General features: G+C 41.2%; 1 protein-coding gene across 1 annotated transcript in view; it reads left to right on the top strand.

Annotated features, from left to right (window-relative positions):
• Window positions 1-4,224: 4,224 nt before the first annotated feature.
• Window positions 4,225-15,879, top strand: part of FSHR (follicle stimulating hormone receptor) — an 84,346-nt gene continuing 72,691 nt past the window's right edge. The window contains exon 1 of the mRNA XM_074168038.1: window positions 4,225-4,482. Coding sequence (XP_074024139.1) covers window positions 4,298-4,482 — 185 coding nt within the window. The 5' untranslated portion in view covers window positions 4,225-4,297. The remainder of the gene's footprint in view (window positions 4,483-15,879) is intronic.

Below are 15,879 nucleotides of genomic sequence, written 5' to 3'. Positions count from 1 at the left end.
TCTTTTGGGTGCAGTCTGTATGTTAATCTGTGCATACAGTCAATTTATTTGCCTACGCATTTTTATAGAATGCTCATGGTTAAGCAAAGCCAGTGTTACAGTGGCGTTCAGTAATTAGCCACTATTCGGAGGCTGGGAAGCATTAGCAGAAAGTGTATTTACTTAATTAGCTGTCATGTTTTGCTTCAAAAGAGAGAAACACCTGCAACTGCTGCAAACTTGCTTGCCTGTAGGTTGATACACTCCAACACCTGGTAAACTTCCTGCCTTACCAAAAAGAGCTGTTCCCACAGCTCCAGCAGCTGGATTTAAATGCTGAGCCAACCATGTCAGCACGGTGGAGGAAGGACTTAGGGTCGTTTCAGTATATTTGGAGCAAGTTTAGCGAGGGCAAGAGGGAGAGAACTAGGGTGGTTCATTTTACTTCCTGCTGCATCCCCAGCAATCCAAGCAATGGCATGGCCTGGGACAGGCGCTGCCATGTGGTCAGAGGATGGGAGCAGCAAAATGTCTCAGTGGTTCTGGCTCAGTGCTTGCAGAATTGGACCAATGCTAAATTTAGAGGCCAATGCTAACTTTAGAGGCCAGTCCTACCAACTGGAGACCTTTACTACTGTCTTAAAAAGATGCCTCAGCGACCATTTAACCCTGAATTAACTGTCTGTCCCAGAAGCCATCTAATTACATAATCTATAAAATCATTGTTGAGTTTCTGTCATAATTCACTTAATCGTGTGTCTGATGCTGCAGTGCTTCAATTTGAGGAAATTTCTGTTTCCTTACTCAGGAAAACAGTTTACGCTCTCAAGACTAATTTGCCAGCTGGAGCATAGTTCTTTTGCAAAGGGGTGCAAAGACAAGGCTCTTATAAATATCTGAAAGCACCATCATCTCTGCATCTAAACTTTCAACTGTATGTACGTCAATGCCATCCAAATCAGCTGTCTCTGTGAGACAGGTCTTTGCTGCTAGCACATGGTGCTCTGAAGGTGGCAGGTCTGTGGAGACACGGGTTTGCCCCCCGCGTTGCTTTGAACAAGCTACTGAGGAAAAGGTATCAAACCCCATTATGGCACAAAGATGTGGGAAATATTTACGACTAGCTTTAAGTAGCGTTCACAGACTCCCTGCAACAAGCCCTCTGGGTTTTCAGGCATGGTGATAGCTCCAGCCAGGTGCTCAAGAAGCCCTTATGAGTGCAACCTCCCAGAAAGAAACCCGGGAGGTATCTTTGTATTTTTTTTCCCCTGCTTTACATAGGTTTTCTTCCTAAGATGAGACAGTTGTGTTCCTGAACTAGTAACATAGAATCATAGAATTGCCTTGGTTGGAAGGGACCTTTTGGATCATCTAGTCCAACCGTCAACCTGACACTGATAAAACCCATCAGGAGAGGGTCGTCAGCTGATTCATCCATCCAGGGGACTGTAGTGATGTGATTGTGTGTCATTTGGCAGTCGTGAACAGAAATCAGGAGAGAGACTCCCAGTTCACAAAATTAATAGACACTGGAGTCTATTCTTCAAGACCTTAGATCACATATATAAAGCAACTTGGAAATCCTCTTGAATCTCTATTTATCCTCAGATAGTTTTAGTGTGGTCTTGAATTAGTGCTTGCTCTAATATGAATGAAATGTTAGTTCCATTTGGCATAGTACTCTGATTTTCTTGAACTTAATGGATTTAACTGGATATTTCCCTAAAAGTCTTACCTCCATAGTGTTTCAAGAAAATCTTGGGGGGGTTTTTATTACTTATTTTTTATTATTTAGTACTCTGCATCTCGCTCTTACCTGATGTAAACGAAAGCAAAGCAATGTGTACTGTACTGATAAAATGGCTTCACCAAACAAAAAAGGGAAGGAGTTAGCCTCCCTCCAATTTTTCTTAATTATGCTCATGATGTGCTGCTGGATCTGACCTGATGTTTTAAAAACATCTATGGTTTACTAGTTGTGTTAAAATAAAGCACACTTGGTATAGTTTTGAAAGTCACTAATGATTAGAAAGATCTCTTGTAGCCCTAGTGATATTTTTTGATCTCCTGACTTTTGCGTATAGAAGAATTGTTACTACCATCTGAAACAAATTTTGTAGTTTGATATATGAAACTCAGAGTTAATCAAATTGCAATGTCCTCGTATCAGTGCAAATTATTTTGACATTCAGAAAATGTTATTGCTTTTAAAACTGTCATAAATATTACTATCCATTTTGTCAGTATAAGATGACCGTTTATATTGATGTATTTCAGGATGAAGAGATACAACTTACATGAATTTGTAACCAAATGTTCTTGTGCCCTGCATATTCCTCAGGCTTTGCCTTTTGTTTTGGGTTGGTTTTTTTTAACCTACAGCTGCGGAAAGTAGAGGCTTACAAATCAGAAAAATGTCAAATTAGTTATCTTCCTGGCATTTGTTTAATCCTGAAATGTATAGTTAGTCCAACTTGCAGTGGACTATAGCAATTTTTTATTATATGGGAATTTCTTTGACCATAGGACTTAGTTCTGCAGTTTTCATCCCATTGAGTATGAAGGAAAGTAAAGGTGGCACTCATTTCAGAAGATCTTGTAGGTTTAATATTTTTTAAAGCAAGGAATATTTATATATTTGAGGAAAAAGTCACTAATATTTTAGAAAATCTTTTTTTCTGACGGTCAATGTCATTCTCATGAAACTTTAACAGCTTAGCAAAATAGACTGTGTTTTACACATACAGCTAAATGAATACTCTTAGAATTTATTGCAAGATTATCATTGTTAGAAAGAACAGATTGTGGTGATTATTTTTTTTTAACCTTTTTTATGTAAATAATCACTGCTCTCATCTTGAGTGGGTTTAAGTGAATGGGGAAAATAACAAATGTTTGGTGAGATTTGTTGAAATTAGGGTAACTTAAAGAATCAGTTGAATTAATTTTGAAAATAATAATTAGGTCCTTTCAGAAACATCTACATTTTGATGCTTATTTTAAAGGTGAGAATGGTAGAATCTTTCGGCCAGCACACTTTAGAGAAAAGGTGCTGTCTTGTGCCTCATTATATTTGTGTATGCTTTTTGATTATGGCAGAATAAATAAAAAAATAAATAAAAAACCAAAACAACAGCTGCTTTTAACAAGATTAAAATCCTTCTGAGCAATGTGAAGGATTGAATGTGAGTCAAGTTCAGCAGAATTACCTATGACAATCCAGCTCCAGCGCTCATTTAAAATGCATGTGATTTAAAAGCTCTGTGTCTGAAACAGCTATTGACACATTAGAAGAAAAACAAACAGACAAGCAACCCCAACAATAAAATACCCGAAAAAACCCAACATTATCAAAAAACCCTCATCTTTGTATGTCAAAATTCTCATTTTAGGTATCTTGTAGACAAACCCTGGTTCCAGATGATAGCCTGGAGTAACAGCAAAGAGTTGACCAGGTCCCTTCCCCAAGGATTAGTATTTGTAACAAGAAAGACATTTTAGCTCAGTCAAAAAGTAAACAAAACAAATAAGGACTCCAAGATGGGATTCAAAGTCCAGGCCTTATGTTGATATAATTGAAGCTGTCTTCATCCTGTTGTGTCACAAATAGGCATTCTGTATATTTCTGGATGTTTTTCCAGATGATGAAATTAGCTTACCAGTCCCCAGGGACCATTGGGATGGTGGCATTTTCTCCTGTTTGGGTTCCTATAAAGGTGCCAAGGAAAAGAGGAGATAAATCAGCAAGTACATGAAGAATAATTACAGTTGAAAAACAAGGTGTGTTATTTAGTTCTGGCTTTAGGACTGTATAGCTTTTAACCTATCAGATATATATTATATACCCTATAAAAAAATAACGCTTTTCTTTTGCCTAGGAGGAATACAAAAGCAGGGGCTCTTGGGTCCAAGAAGGGGAGCATAAATAGTGTCCCTCCTTCAGGGACAAATGTGCCTGGGCCATAGAAAGTAAAAATGTTTGTTGTCCCTTGGTCTGACCAAACAAAGGATGCAAAATAGCGTAGCTGAGAAGGAAGGAACTTTTCCAAGTGCAGAAACTCAGTGTGTCGAAAGCGCCCTGGTTACTTCGGCTGGGGTCCGTGATTTCAACACCACTTTAAATATAAAATACTTTTCTCATGGAAAATCAGGATTGCTCATCTCCATCCCTACTCTAAGGTCATAAAGGATCTGGGGCATGAACCAAAACTTGCTGAGAAGTCATCCCCCAAGAGCCACGTGGTTCATCCCAGCTTTTGGGGCGGGTCTTTCATTCAGGGAGTTGGGCTGGGAGGTCTCTGTGTTTCGTCCCTTGGAGATGAAGGAGACAGGCGCAGATGTGAAGACAGAGATGTCTCTGGTCCTCGCCTGTCTGCTGGTTTTCCTGGTAGGCTGCTGGGGATGCCAGCACCACCCCTGCCGCTGCACGGGCAGGGTCTTCATTTGTCAGGAGAGCAAGGTGGTCCAGGTTCCCCGGGACATCCCCACGAACACCACCGAACTGTAAGTAGGCAGAGGGAACTGTTGGAAGCCTGCAGCCTTGTTGCTGGCTCTCAAAACAAACTGCTGCTTGGCAAGCCAAGGGTCGGGCTCGCAGGGAGTCGCTCGGGAGACTTACGCCAGCTGTTTGGAGAGCACAGCCCTTCCTCTGACACTTGCTTAATTACATCTCAGAGCTCCTCTCTATTACTCTGATCGTGCTCATTTCAAGATCTCTGTTAAGAAAAGATATGGTACGTTACAGTGCAAAGCGCAGACTAAATTTTAAACAAGCTTCCTTGGTGCTGTGACAGTAAATTGAAGCATAAAGCCTAAGCTTTCTTTACAGCTTGCTTTAGCGTTGTCGAAATGTGTCGTGCAACTTGTCTGCCCCAAACAACTTGATGATGAGTGTTTGTTTGTACTGCGGGAGCTTTCCAAAGGTTTGTGCTTGTTTGCCAAGAAGCGACTTAATGTTTTCTTTTTGAAATCATGAAGGCATTACAGAAGGGACTCTGATAACACCCAGAGAGCGATCCTCCTCTACCCGAGGAGCAGCACGACTGCAGTTGGAGAGGGCGAATAACATAAAGATACCATACCGCGTTACTCAAGGAAGGGTTTTGTCTATCTTAAAGCTTCTCTTTGTTTTCCATAAAGTAACATGAGCAATTCTGTATGATAGCTGTTTTCTGTGTCAGTAGCACAGGCGAGCAAAAGAGCTTATGCAATGGCAAGTACATAACTATGCATGCGATTGTTTTCATTTTAACTTTTTTAAAAGCACCCACAGCCGTCTTACATGGTTACGACCTAAAGCAAAAATGAAAGGACTAGTCCCGGATAAACCCTTTGATTAATAAGTGGAGTGGCAAGTTTGGAGGGAGGTTACAAGGAAGAATAGTATGTCACTCGTTGGAAAAATATACCTCTATCCTGATTTTACACACACCACAATATATCCATAGTTACTATCTGACAGTTTTCTTAGGGCAGAAGTTTTGTTTCATTCAGAAAGAGGAGTTGTGATGCTCACTGAATAAGCAGACTGAGGTAAAAATGTTGGAATTAACCACGGAAGGTCAGTAAAAGTTTAAATCATTCTTCCAACTAGAGGAAAAAGTAATCCACCTGTGATTTAGGTCATCTAAATGTGTTCCAGACATACACTGCTAATTTTGTTTAATTTTGCTTTGGCTGTTTCTTTAGATTACACAGTTAAGATCTGCCTTCTAGGGATTAAGAAAAAGCAGTTGATAATTTCTGCAAAGCAGTAGAGTTTTATACCACCAAAAAGCACCTGTTAGTAAAATGGGAGTGTGTATTCTGTGAAACAGGCAGACGACAACGCTGGTGCCACTGAGAACAGGGAACGAATCCTTTCTTTTTGCACTTTGCATATATTGGAGTTGGAATCTCTCAGCTTGACTCTCTTCTCACTTACACCAACTTTTGGTTTATCGGGAGGCAGTTCTGGTCCCATTCAGTCAGTATAGCCCCGGGACTGATTTCAGCATGGCTTAAGAATTTGTCCATGAAAATCATGTAGAGTTGCTTTGAATATACCAAATGTTAGTGTTGCTAAAGCGAGATATATTAGCTGAAAAACTATTAAGTAAGTGACAGATAAGCCTCAGATTTTCCCTTCAAGGTCAAAGGGGTGCCTTCCTACGCATCTCTCTGCTGAGTGCCCAGCGGGGTGATTTGGGTGACTAAAATAGACTTTGCTGCTCCAGATGCTGTTGCAAATGCACTCTTGGTAACAGAAAAACTTTGCTTTATGTTTCCTCAAAAAGCCTCAATGAGTCAAAAGGGTTTTAAAATTGGTGTAGCAACTTGAGCATAGATGGCCACAGTGTCTAAGGACACAAGTGCAGACGACTTCTTGCGAAGTACAGCTCCTGCAAGGTACTTTTTTTCACTTAAGAGCTCATTCTGGGAGTGCTGGATGCAGCTGATGTTCATTTGATGTAAAGGAGGGGGGGGTCTCTTCAGTACACTTCACCTTCTCTTATGTGGTTTTGATAGCTTTCCTAAGCTTTCCTAGTGCCTTTTCTATGTTGAATAATATGCCTGTGAAAGCTTTACAGAGTGAACAGGAGCCTGATAAGCCTCAGGCACTTCTCCTGTTCCTGTGTGGTTTTGTTCCACTACAGCTGTTTCTTAAGTTGGGACGCTGGCATGTGGCAGCCAGCTCTGCTACTTGGTAAGAAAACTCAGAATAAATGTAAAAATATTGCCCTCAACAACCATTATCTCTGGTGTTTGCCATGGCTGAATTTTTTTATTACTATTTTTTTATTTTTATTTTTTGAGGCCATTGACACATGCTGTCGTCATGGGTTTCTTTGTTTCTGGTTTGCCAACAGCGAGAGCTTACGCTCCACAGTGAACATGAGCTCTGTGGCATGGTACGAGAGCTGGGGTTTTGCTCCTGGTTGGATTAGCACCTGCCTTAGCAAGAGTGTTGCCAAGGGGAGGGCTGGCAGCCTCTTAACAGTGAGGGATTTCAGTTTGTACTTACCATGCGGAAACAGAGCGGGGATCAGAAACCATGGATTTTCATTACTGTTTTTGCTGCCACATTTACTTTTTCACTTACAGGCCAAAATCTCACAAGAGGATAGTTACAACTTGGTTTGTACATTGCTTCTTGCAGATTTGCAAGCTCTCTGCAGCTGGTGTGCTTTGAGTGTTTGCAGGGGGGACGTTTTATAGATACCAAAATGCCCGTGAGAAATGTAGATGGCTCAGACCATAAGGAGCCAGAGGCTGAAAATTCAGATGGGAAATGTAGGTTCATCCGTGTTAAAGTATTAACTATTAATTGCCTCACAGAGTGATAGAGGGCTGACAGTTTACTCCATGAAGATTTAAAACAGTTCTAAAATCCACTGTCAAGCTTTGTAATGCATCCATAGTATTCACTAAGATTTCATTTAGTCATTAGAGGTCTTGCTTTGAGGAAGTGATACAAACAAAAATAACTTGTTCTCAGAAAAGAAGGGATCCTTCTTAAGATTTAGCAGACTACTTTAAACTGAAACACACGAATATCAGCTGGGAACACAACTCGGAATGCCAGGAAAAGCTTACTCATTCTCTTACAGCACCCTTCTTTGCTTTTGGGTTTGTCATCTCAGCAGTGCTTGAAGTCACTGTTACGGTATCCCAGGGAAATGGAGAGCTCTGCTCCAGCAGCTAGATCCAACCATTGGGGCAGCAGGCTATAGCTCTGATTTGACAAAGCAAAGCAACAGTATGAGGCAGTTTAAGAAGGGAGGTGAAAAAGGGCATTTCGTCCAATTCTGCTTGCAGTCCTGAGGAGTTATGTGAGAGAAAAGTTAATATCAGCATTTTACCTGCATCCCGTGACTAAAAAGGTATCAAGAAATCAATTTTGGTCATGTTGTATTTGTTACAAAGAGAGACTGCCTGAAACAGTAGTTACTGAAAGTAACTTTACTCAGTTACTTTCCTAATTTTCTCCTGCTTCTAAGCTTTACTTCCTTGATGTTTAGCCCTCCTTCGCTGGGCTACAAGTGCGGCAGCCGACAGCTGCGTGTAGATGTTGACCAGTGGGTTCCCTCTGCCTGACTGTTTCCACACCCTGGGGACTATATGAGAAACATCTCTTGAGAATGGAAGCTCCCCAAAGAAAGCTTGCAAACTTGGAAATGTGACTCAGCTAATTAAAGGGAATTGTTTAACACTTTAGCTTGCCAGAGGCTTCAACAGGAGAGTGGTGCCAGTTTTAGAAAGGAGCAGCTGAGACGACTGAAATAATTGACAACAGAGACGGTCCATCATTTGGCACCCATCTGTCAAAGTGCTAAGAGAAAACTGCAGGTAAAATAAAGAAGGCCTAAACTTGATCAGCTGGTGTTTTGTATTTCAAAACCCATTCTCTGGCTTCACTAGCCAGTTTAGCCATTGTCAAGAGTGGTTTAGAGATATAGATATAGAGTGTTTTCTCCCAGGCATCTGCAAACTATAAACAGTGGGATTTTTTACTTGCTCTCTGCATAGGTGTTTTTGTACGATTGCTCAAGGATATTTATTTTAGACTATCAAGTCAAGGCTGAGTAGATGTCTGACCGCTAAAACAGTGGCTGCCTTGAAATAGCAAGTTCTGTATTATGTACTGAGTCAGACGTGCTTCCCTGCGACAGAAGCTGCAAATGATGTGAACAGTAGCTGCAACACTTACTGAGAGCTGAAATTAGGATATTTTTTTTATGCTTTCACACTTGAAGTTGAAACAACATTGAAACCTGGGAACAATTACAGTTCTTGCTCAGGTGTTTATACTGATGGACTGACCTTAATCTGAGAAAGACAGGGTGTGGAGAGGATAAAGCCAGCTAACAAAATGAAGACCCATGAAGCTTTCAAGTCCCTGTGTTATGGTGGTTAATCATATGGTTAATCAATAAGCCCACATATTATCAGAAGGGGATGAGAATATTTGCATAGCAGAGCATATTCAGAACATATTACATGCTATCTAAAGATTTTTCTTTTTTTTTTTTTTCATTTAAACCAGCTTTGTTTCTGTTAGGGCAGGAAAAAGTCTGCAGTTAATGCTACATTCTTCTCTTCCTGAATTTATGATCAGTTCACACTTTGAAGCAGAAAGCTATAGAGATTGCTGTACAATCACTGGCTGTATATTGGTGGAGTGGTCCAACGCTTATGCTGGATTCTGTATTTGACATTTTCATTGGGAGGATAAAAAGAAATAGGCAGAGCATAAGAGAGAAAAAAGAGAAGGAAGAAAGTGACACTAAAGAAGGATAATAAACTCTGCAGGGCAGATCCTCAGCTAGTATAAATTACCAAGTACATATCTCTATAGAAACATCCAGTTTCCAAAGCTTCAGGAGCTTTTCAGCACAAGGAGGTGTGCTGCACACAATAGGAGATGCTCTGCAGTGCAGCACTCTCCGCTGGCTTGCTCGTGATACTATGGCAATAAATACATAGGCATGGCTTTCACCCGACTTACAATAACTGCAGCTTGATGCCTCTATGAGAGATGTATGACCGAGTCTGAAGATGTATAGATACATGCATATGTATATATCTAATGTATCTTTGAAATGAAAGTGCATTCACTTAAAATTTAATGGCAAGTATATGACTTGTTAAATCACTAAGTTTTTTGCAGGGACACACAGTGAAAGCCAAGAATTGATTTTGTTTCCGTGCAGCATTGAGAGGGTACCAAGGTCTACACCAGCTGATGCCCTTCTCTGGGGTCAGCTACAGGGAGATTCTCCCAGTGTACAAGTTCTGGCTTTTCTGGCCACCTCTGTCTTGTCGACACATACCAAAACCAGAGGGCCCGTGTCACATCCCCACACGTCTGATACCAGGCAAAATGGGTTCCTAGGGCTGGTCCATGTCCCAAAATAAAGCCTCTCCATTAGGCGCTTTAGGTATAGTCTGTTTCACTTCGTACAATGGACCAAAACATGCCTATTGAATGAGATTATCATCAATGTTTTTCTAAAGTGTTTGGAAAATTAGACTAATCGTTTGTAGGTGTTACATTTTCTCGTCTCAAATAGGGTGTCTTTGTCTTGGGTGCCTCCCCATTCAAATCTTGTTTCATATAATTATAACCTAGAAGAATTTGACAGTAATGTTATTCATGAGATGTGAGCTGGCAAATACCAAGATTTAGTGTAGAGGCACAGCAAGAGAGAAAAGTCCTGGTAAGATCAGAAATAAGTAGCTTTTAAACTAAAATATGGTTAAAATGGGGAAGTTGGTAAGCCTAGGGGACATTACAAAGTAGGATGGAGGCCTTTTACATCTCTGACGAGAACATGAATCACAAAACAGATTTGAGGAATCATGAATTCACCAGTGTTATGCAGCAGTTAATTTTCCTTTGCTCTGAATGATATGCCACGCTAAACTCTTCAACACTATGGATGATTTCTGAGCTTCATTTACTCCCCTTACTACAGCTTCTCACAACTCATCAGTTTTCACTGTACAGAATTAAAATGTTGTATTTTAGACTTTGTTGCCTTCTCTTTTCTAATACTAAAATGTATTAACTTAGTATCTCATCCCACCTAGGGAGGCCAAGACGTTTGGCTCAGGGAATCCTATCGACACTCATATGTGACTATCGCTGCCTGGGAGAGCAGAGTTAAAGCTATAAGGGAAAGTTCTGAAGAGTGCTTTTATGAGTTTGAAAGACATTACAGCGCTTATGTGTTTCTGTTGTAGATGTTCGGCTTCGCCCAGTTGCCCTCCAATCCCTTACATAGGGAGCTCGGGGTATTTATGCAGAAGCAGATGCAGAAAAGGGTGGGTGCGTGCCCCTCGGGCTCTGACCCAGCAGGGTATGAGCTGCTGTACTGTAAGAGCCTCAAAGCCAGGACAACTCATTCGTTATCCCTGTATCTGCGTTTGTCCATACAGTATGCTTTCAGCTCCTCACTCGGGTTTATAAATGACAGCTCGGGAATGAGTTAATCGTTTTCTGGATCTGGCCCTTAGCAAAGTCATATCAGCATTGCAGCCCTGAAGAATAAAGCTTATTATCTCCCTCAAAACCCAGGCCACGCCTCTTAAATTTAAAAAAAAAAAAAAAAAATCTTTAAAAAAAAAAGCTTCTTAACTGTTTGATCTTGCCGGCAGCATTTCTGAGGTGTAACGGAAAAGAGAGCTCTAATGGAAGGTATCTCTAAAAGCTCCAAATGGAATTCCTCTAGAAGAGTATCACACACGAAATGTGTCGCCTGATAAGCCAGCAGGAGAGTCTGCTGTGCAGCTCAAGGGTTTCCCTTGCAGATGGCCAAGGGGGTCCCATGGGGCTGGCGTGTTGCTGAAAATACTGGGTTTGTGGAGAGCTTAACAAGGGCGAAAGACGAGAGCGGAGGAGGGAATGCCACAAGAACAGAGAGCAGTGTTGCACAGAAGAGAGATGCCAAGTGAATACACATCCCGAGGGGGACCGCTGCGCTAAATGCCAGCAGTTTGTGTGCAGGAGGGGGCCCCGCAATGCCAAATCGAATTATCTGGCGTAGCAACGAAAAATAAACAAGCCTGTTAGACACCCAACTGAGCAGCGAAAGAAATCCACGCAAAGTTCAACCTGCCTCACTCTCTTCTAACTTGATGGCTTTTTAGTTAGTTCTGCTTAACTTTCTCGAGTGTCCTTGTGCCAGCAAGCTAGAAGATAATTGGGGTAGGTTCACAGCTAATTTAAATTGTCATAGCTTCATTAACTTTAGTGGAAAGAACTAAGTTCATTTTCACTGTCTGGCGATGGGGACCTCTGTCAGCCACGTGTTGTTCATTCTGGCAGCAGCTGATTGGTAATTAATATGTATGTGTGTTTGGTAAACAACATACTTTGGGCACAAAAGACAGGTATTATTTTTCATCTCAGTCTATTAGTTTTACACAGCGAGGGGCAAGCACTTTGGTAGGAAAAGTCACTTTTCTTTGTTTAAGACCTTGACCTTTTCAGACAAAACCTGTAAATTATTTCACACACTTTGCCTGTAGTTTTATTGGACTGGTCTTATTAGCAGTGAAATTTAAGTCATTAAAATGAAGCTTATTTCAAATTATAGGTCAGAGTCAGGCCTGGATTTCATATAAGATGATTTCTTCTAATTGTCTTGCATACACTGTAATAAGGACCCAATTTTTTGCCTTTGCTCAGGTGCAGCTTCCTTGATTTTGGGCGTCTAGGGTCAGAAAAGCTTAAGATTTGTTTGCTTTTGATTAATGTTTTCCTCCAAACATCCTAAGGTGTTTCAGAAGCTTAGCCTGGAAAGTATGGATGCTTCTTATCTCCCATTACCTTATCAAGCCACTCAGATGTATTTGCTCCTGGTTAGCTGAAGGAGAAATTACCAACTGTTATTATATGCAGAGGGAGATATGTTTCTGAGTGAAATGCCTTCAACCCAACTGAGTACGAAAAAGTCTTTTTCTTTTTCACAGGTATATTTCCATGACTTTTGAGCTTTTTAAGCCTCTGTCTTTGCCCGGACTAGGTAAATAATGCTATATCCTTGACTGTAACATATTCAGAACTTGCTATAGACAGGGCAGCCTCAATTTTAAACATATACCTGCTGGGTGAGCTCGAGCTGAAGCTTTCACCTCTGTCCGCTCTCTTATCTACTCAAGAATGCTGTTACTAGTCAGCATTTTAGCACGTTTGCCTGGAAATCCTGTTTTGTGAATGCCTATGGAGCATTGCTCTGGTAATGATCCTACTGACATAAAGTTTCCTCAGAGCACACATGAAGATGTACTTTCTGATATGAATCCTTGTCTAAATACAGTCAGTTAATCAGAATTAATTTGTAAATATTTGTTTGTAAGAAATCTGTGAATCTTCAGTGGTTTTCCAAAACCACTATGTGCATAAACATGCAGTGAGCAAAACTTCCCAAGTTTTCAATGTTTGATTCATCTTCTTCATGTGAGTGGAGCAAGGAGGGAATACCCTTTCAAGTGATGGTCAGCAGATACATATTTTTATTTGAAATAGTAGTGTACAACGAAGAACTGGATTGACTGTGTGAAGACTGGTAAAGGAAGTGGTGCTTGTTTTCTCAGGAGAGTTTCTGGTGTCCTGTATTTATGTTCTGAACGTAAAAATGTGGAATGCAGTGGGATACCCATAAAGCCTTCCCTCAGTCTTACCCACAACCAGATCCTGCCCAAAGTAGTGAAGGGAATAGCGCGCATGTGCACAGGGTGTCCATCTCTTCTTCCACTGGTTTGGCTCCGGGTAAAGAAGATGAGAATGGAAAACAGCAGCATCTATGTGTAGCTGTAAATGATAAAATGGCCACGGTTCAGGTGGGAGAGAGTAGCGATGGCAGGAGGGACTTTCTGCCTGTCCCTTTTTCCCAAAACCAGGAGCATGGGATGGGAAGAAGTGATACGTAGTTATTTGGGGTTGGTTTTCTTCGCTGAAAAGGATTGTCACATGGGCAGGCTATGGATTATAATGGTTTTCTTTACACATCTTCTGAAAGCCTTGTAATGATTTTATAGACTGTGCTATGCCTTGTGCTTAGAAACGACGCCTGGTGTAACACTCTTGCTTACTCTTGGCTTTGAGAGGTTTGGATTTCAGTGCTAACCCTTCTTCAGGGTAAGCTTTGATTTCTCTTTTCACTTGCACCATAACATGATATAAATATATTAGGCTCTTGCCTTTACTAGGCCAATATGAATTTTTGAGGAAAGAGCCTTTGTCAAAGGGCACCCTATTCAATGGGAAGCGCTGGTGGCTGAGAGGGCCACGGGCACTCGTTGAGGTATGAAAGCAAATCTGGCTCCAGCAGCGGAAGCACTGCCCATGCTGCTTCCTCTGGCATCTCCAGTCTCTCCACTGCTGGAAAAAGGAGCACAGATCAGCCAAATCCATTTTTTTTTCTTCTTGTTAACTACTAGGAAGCGATCAAGTCTGAGGGAGTCTTTCCTCGGAATGCAGTCTCCCAGCAGGAATATTTATAGACATACAGAAATTTCTGAACAAGCAAGGTGTACGAAGAGGGGCTATAAACGCCTCTGCTATGGGAAGACAGCGGGTTGACGCTAAAAAACCTGCCTTGTCCCTGTAGTTTTCTTTGGCCAACAAAGCTGCTATGGAAATTTTTCCTTTCCTTTTTTTTGGCAAGTGGAGAGTCATAAAAGAAGTACAGGCTGTGTCAGAAAATGACAGCAAAACAAGAAATGCCCCAGCAGAACAACAACTCTCTCAAGGTGGAATTGCTGGTTTGGGGAAATACTCACTGTATCCGAATCCCAGGAGCTGTAATTTTCTATCTCCAGTTTATTGTTGCCATGGCAGATGAAGCCCAGACCTCATTCCTCAGTGCTTTGAAATTGGCATTAGCGGCCCCTGTGAGGGAATACCCTACAAGAAAATCTAGGGTTTGATTCCACCGGCGTTCGTACACATCCTAATTGCTTGCCCAAGCAGCTCGGCTGCCTTCCAGTGGGACGAACCACAGGTGTGAAACTACCCATCTGGACATATTTGCAGATTCAGGACTTTGTGCTATTGCAGTAGACAGAAAACCACTCTAGAGAAAAATAAAACGGGTATTGAAAGCACAAATGGAATAGGTAGCCAACTGTTTAAATATATTTTAAATTATTAGGGGAGATTTTAATTGTTTTAATAAACCATATGGAAATGATTTTTCTTAGGGCTCACAACCTTTTCTATAAATATTAAGAGATTTCACAACATTCCTGGTAAGTAAGTAAACATAATTTTATCCATTACAGAAACAGAAAAGCTATAGGATGTAAAGGACGAATAATTTCCCAAGAGTACAGGGTAACAAATCAGTGGTTTAGCTGGGACTATAGCCCCTTCAAGACCTTATTCACCAGACCATACTCCTATGGCTATATATTTCCTTGTACAAAAGAAAAAAAAATTACCTCTTGCACCTTCATATTCCTTTCTAATAACCATTTCTCATCACAAGAAGGCTTTATGCTCAGCAGCATGAAACGCAGGCCTGCTGCTGTGAATCTCCTAAATAAGGCAGTACAAAGTCATAGCTGCACTATTTTTTAATGTTTAAGTGATGCGTATACCGTTTCGGGGTTTTTTTTACCCAAATATATTTTTACTGACATGGTACGTCTGCATCATCACCTTTTCCGCTTCGTTCTTTTCTGTACTTTTCTCGTATCAGTTTCTGTCACTGTGTTAGAAGAGCAGCATTTCACAGTAGTGTTACAGTCAGTGATTTAAAGACAGCTGAGGTGGAGATTTTTGTGGGCATTTCAATTACGGATGACTGTTGACTCTGTTATGGTCAGTAGGGCTGCCTATGGAGCACTAATTGGAAGGTTTTCACCGTTTGTGCGTTTAGCTGCTATCTGTATACATCTCCTTAGCTAGAACCCTTCATAAATACATGATGACACATCTACAGGGCTACTTTTTTATATATAGTATTCATGTAGCAAACAATATTACTTTGGTTTCCTTGATTTCCATACATGTTATTGCTGTGTTATATTGGTGCGGCTGAGCATATTTCATGGACCCCACTGGGCCCTATGAAATCAAGTTGGTTTTTGATCACTTTTAGCCTGGAAGTTGGAGCACGTCTCTCCTGGGCTTTACAGGAGCACTGCAGGGGCTGGACACAGAGGCATGAGTCTCCAGGAGGTGCTCATCAAGGAGGGCTTGCCCTTGGGACACACTGATGCCCTGGTCTGGTGGGGATGGCTGTGGACCAGCAGCATCTAGGGCTTTGCCATTTTGTTTGTCTGTCAGAGGTGTGAACGCTGTCTCGAAGAAACGTTCCAGTGGTGCTGGAAAACAGGGAGACTGGCTCTTTGGTCAAGGCTTTGAAAGACTATTTTTTTTCCCCTCCACGTCAGGCTGCCAAGAGGCGG

Source organism: Numenius arquata, chromosome 2, assembly GCF_964106895.1.
Source record: "Numenius arquata chromosome 2, bNumArq3.hap1.1, whole genome shotgun sequence".
Classification (NCBI taxonomy): Eukaryota; Metazoa; Chordata; class Aves; order Charadriiformes; family Scolopacidae; genus Numenius; species Numenius arquata.
The sequence above is the reverse complement of the archived record's forward strand: the minus strand, read 5'-3'. Positions and strand labels throughout refer to the sequence as shown.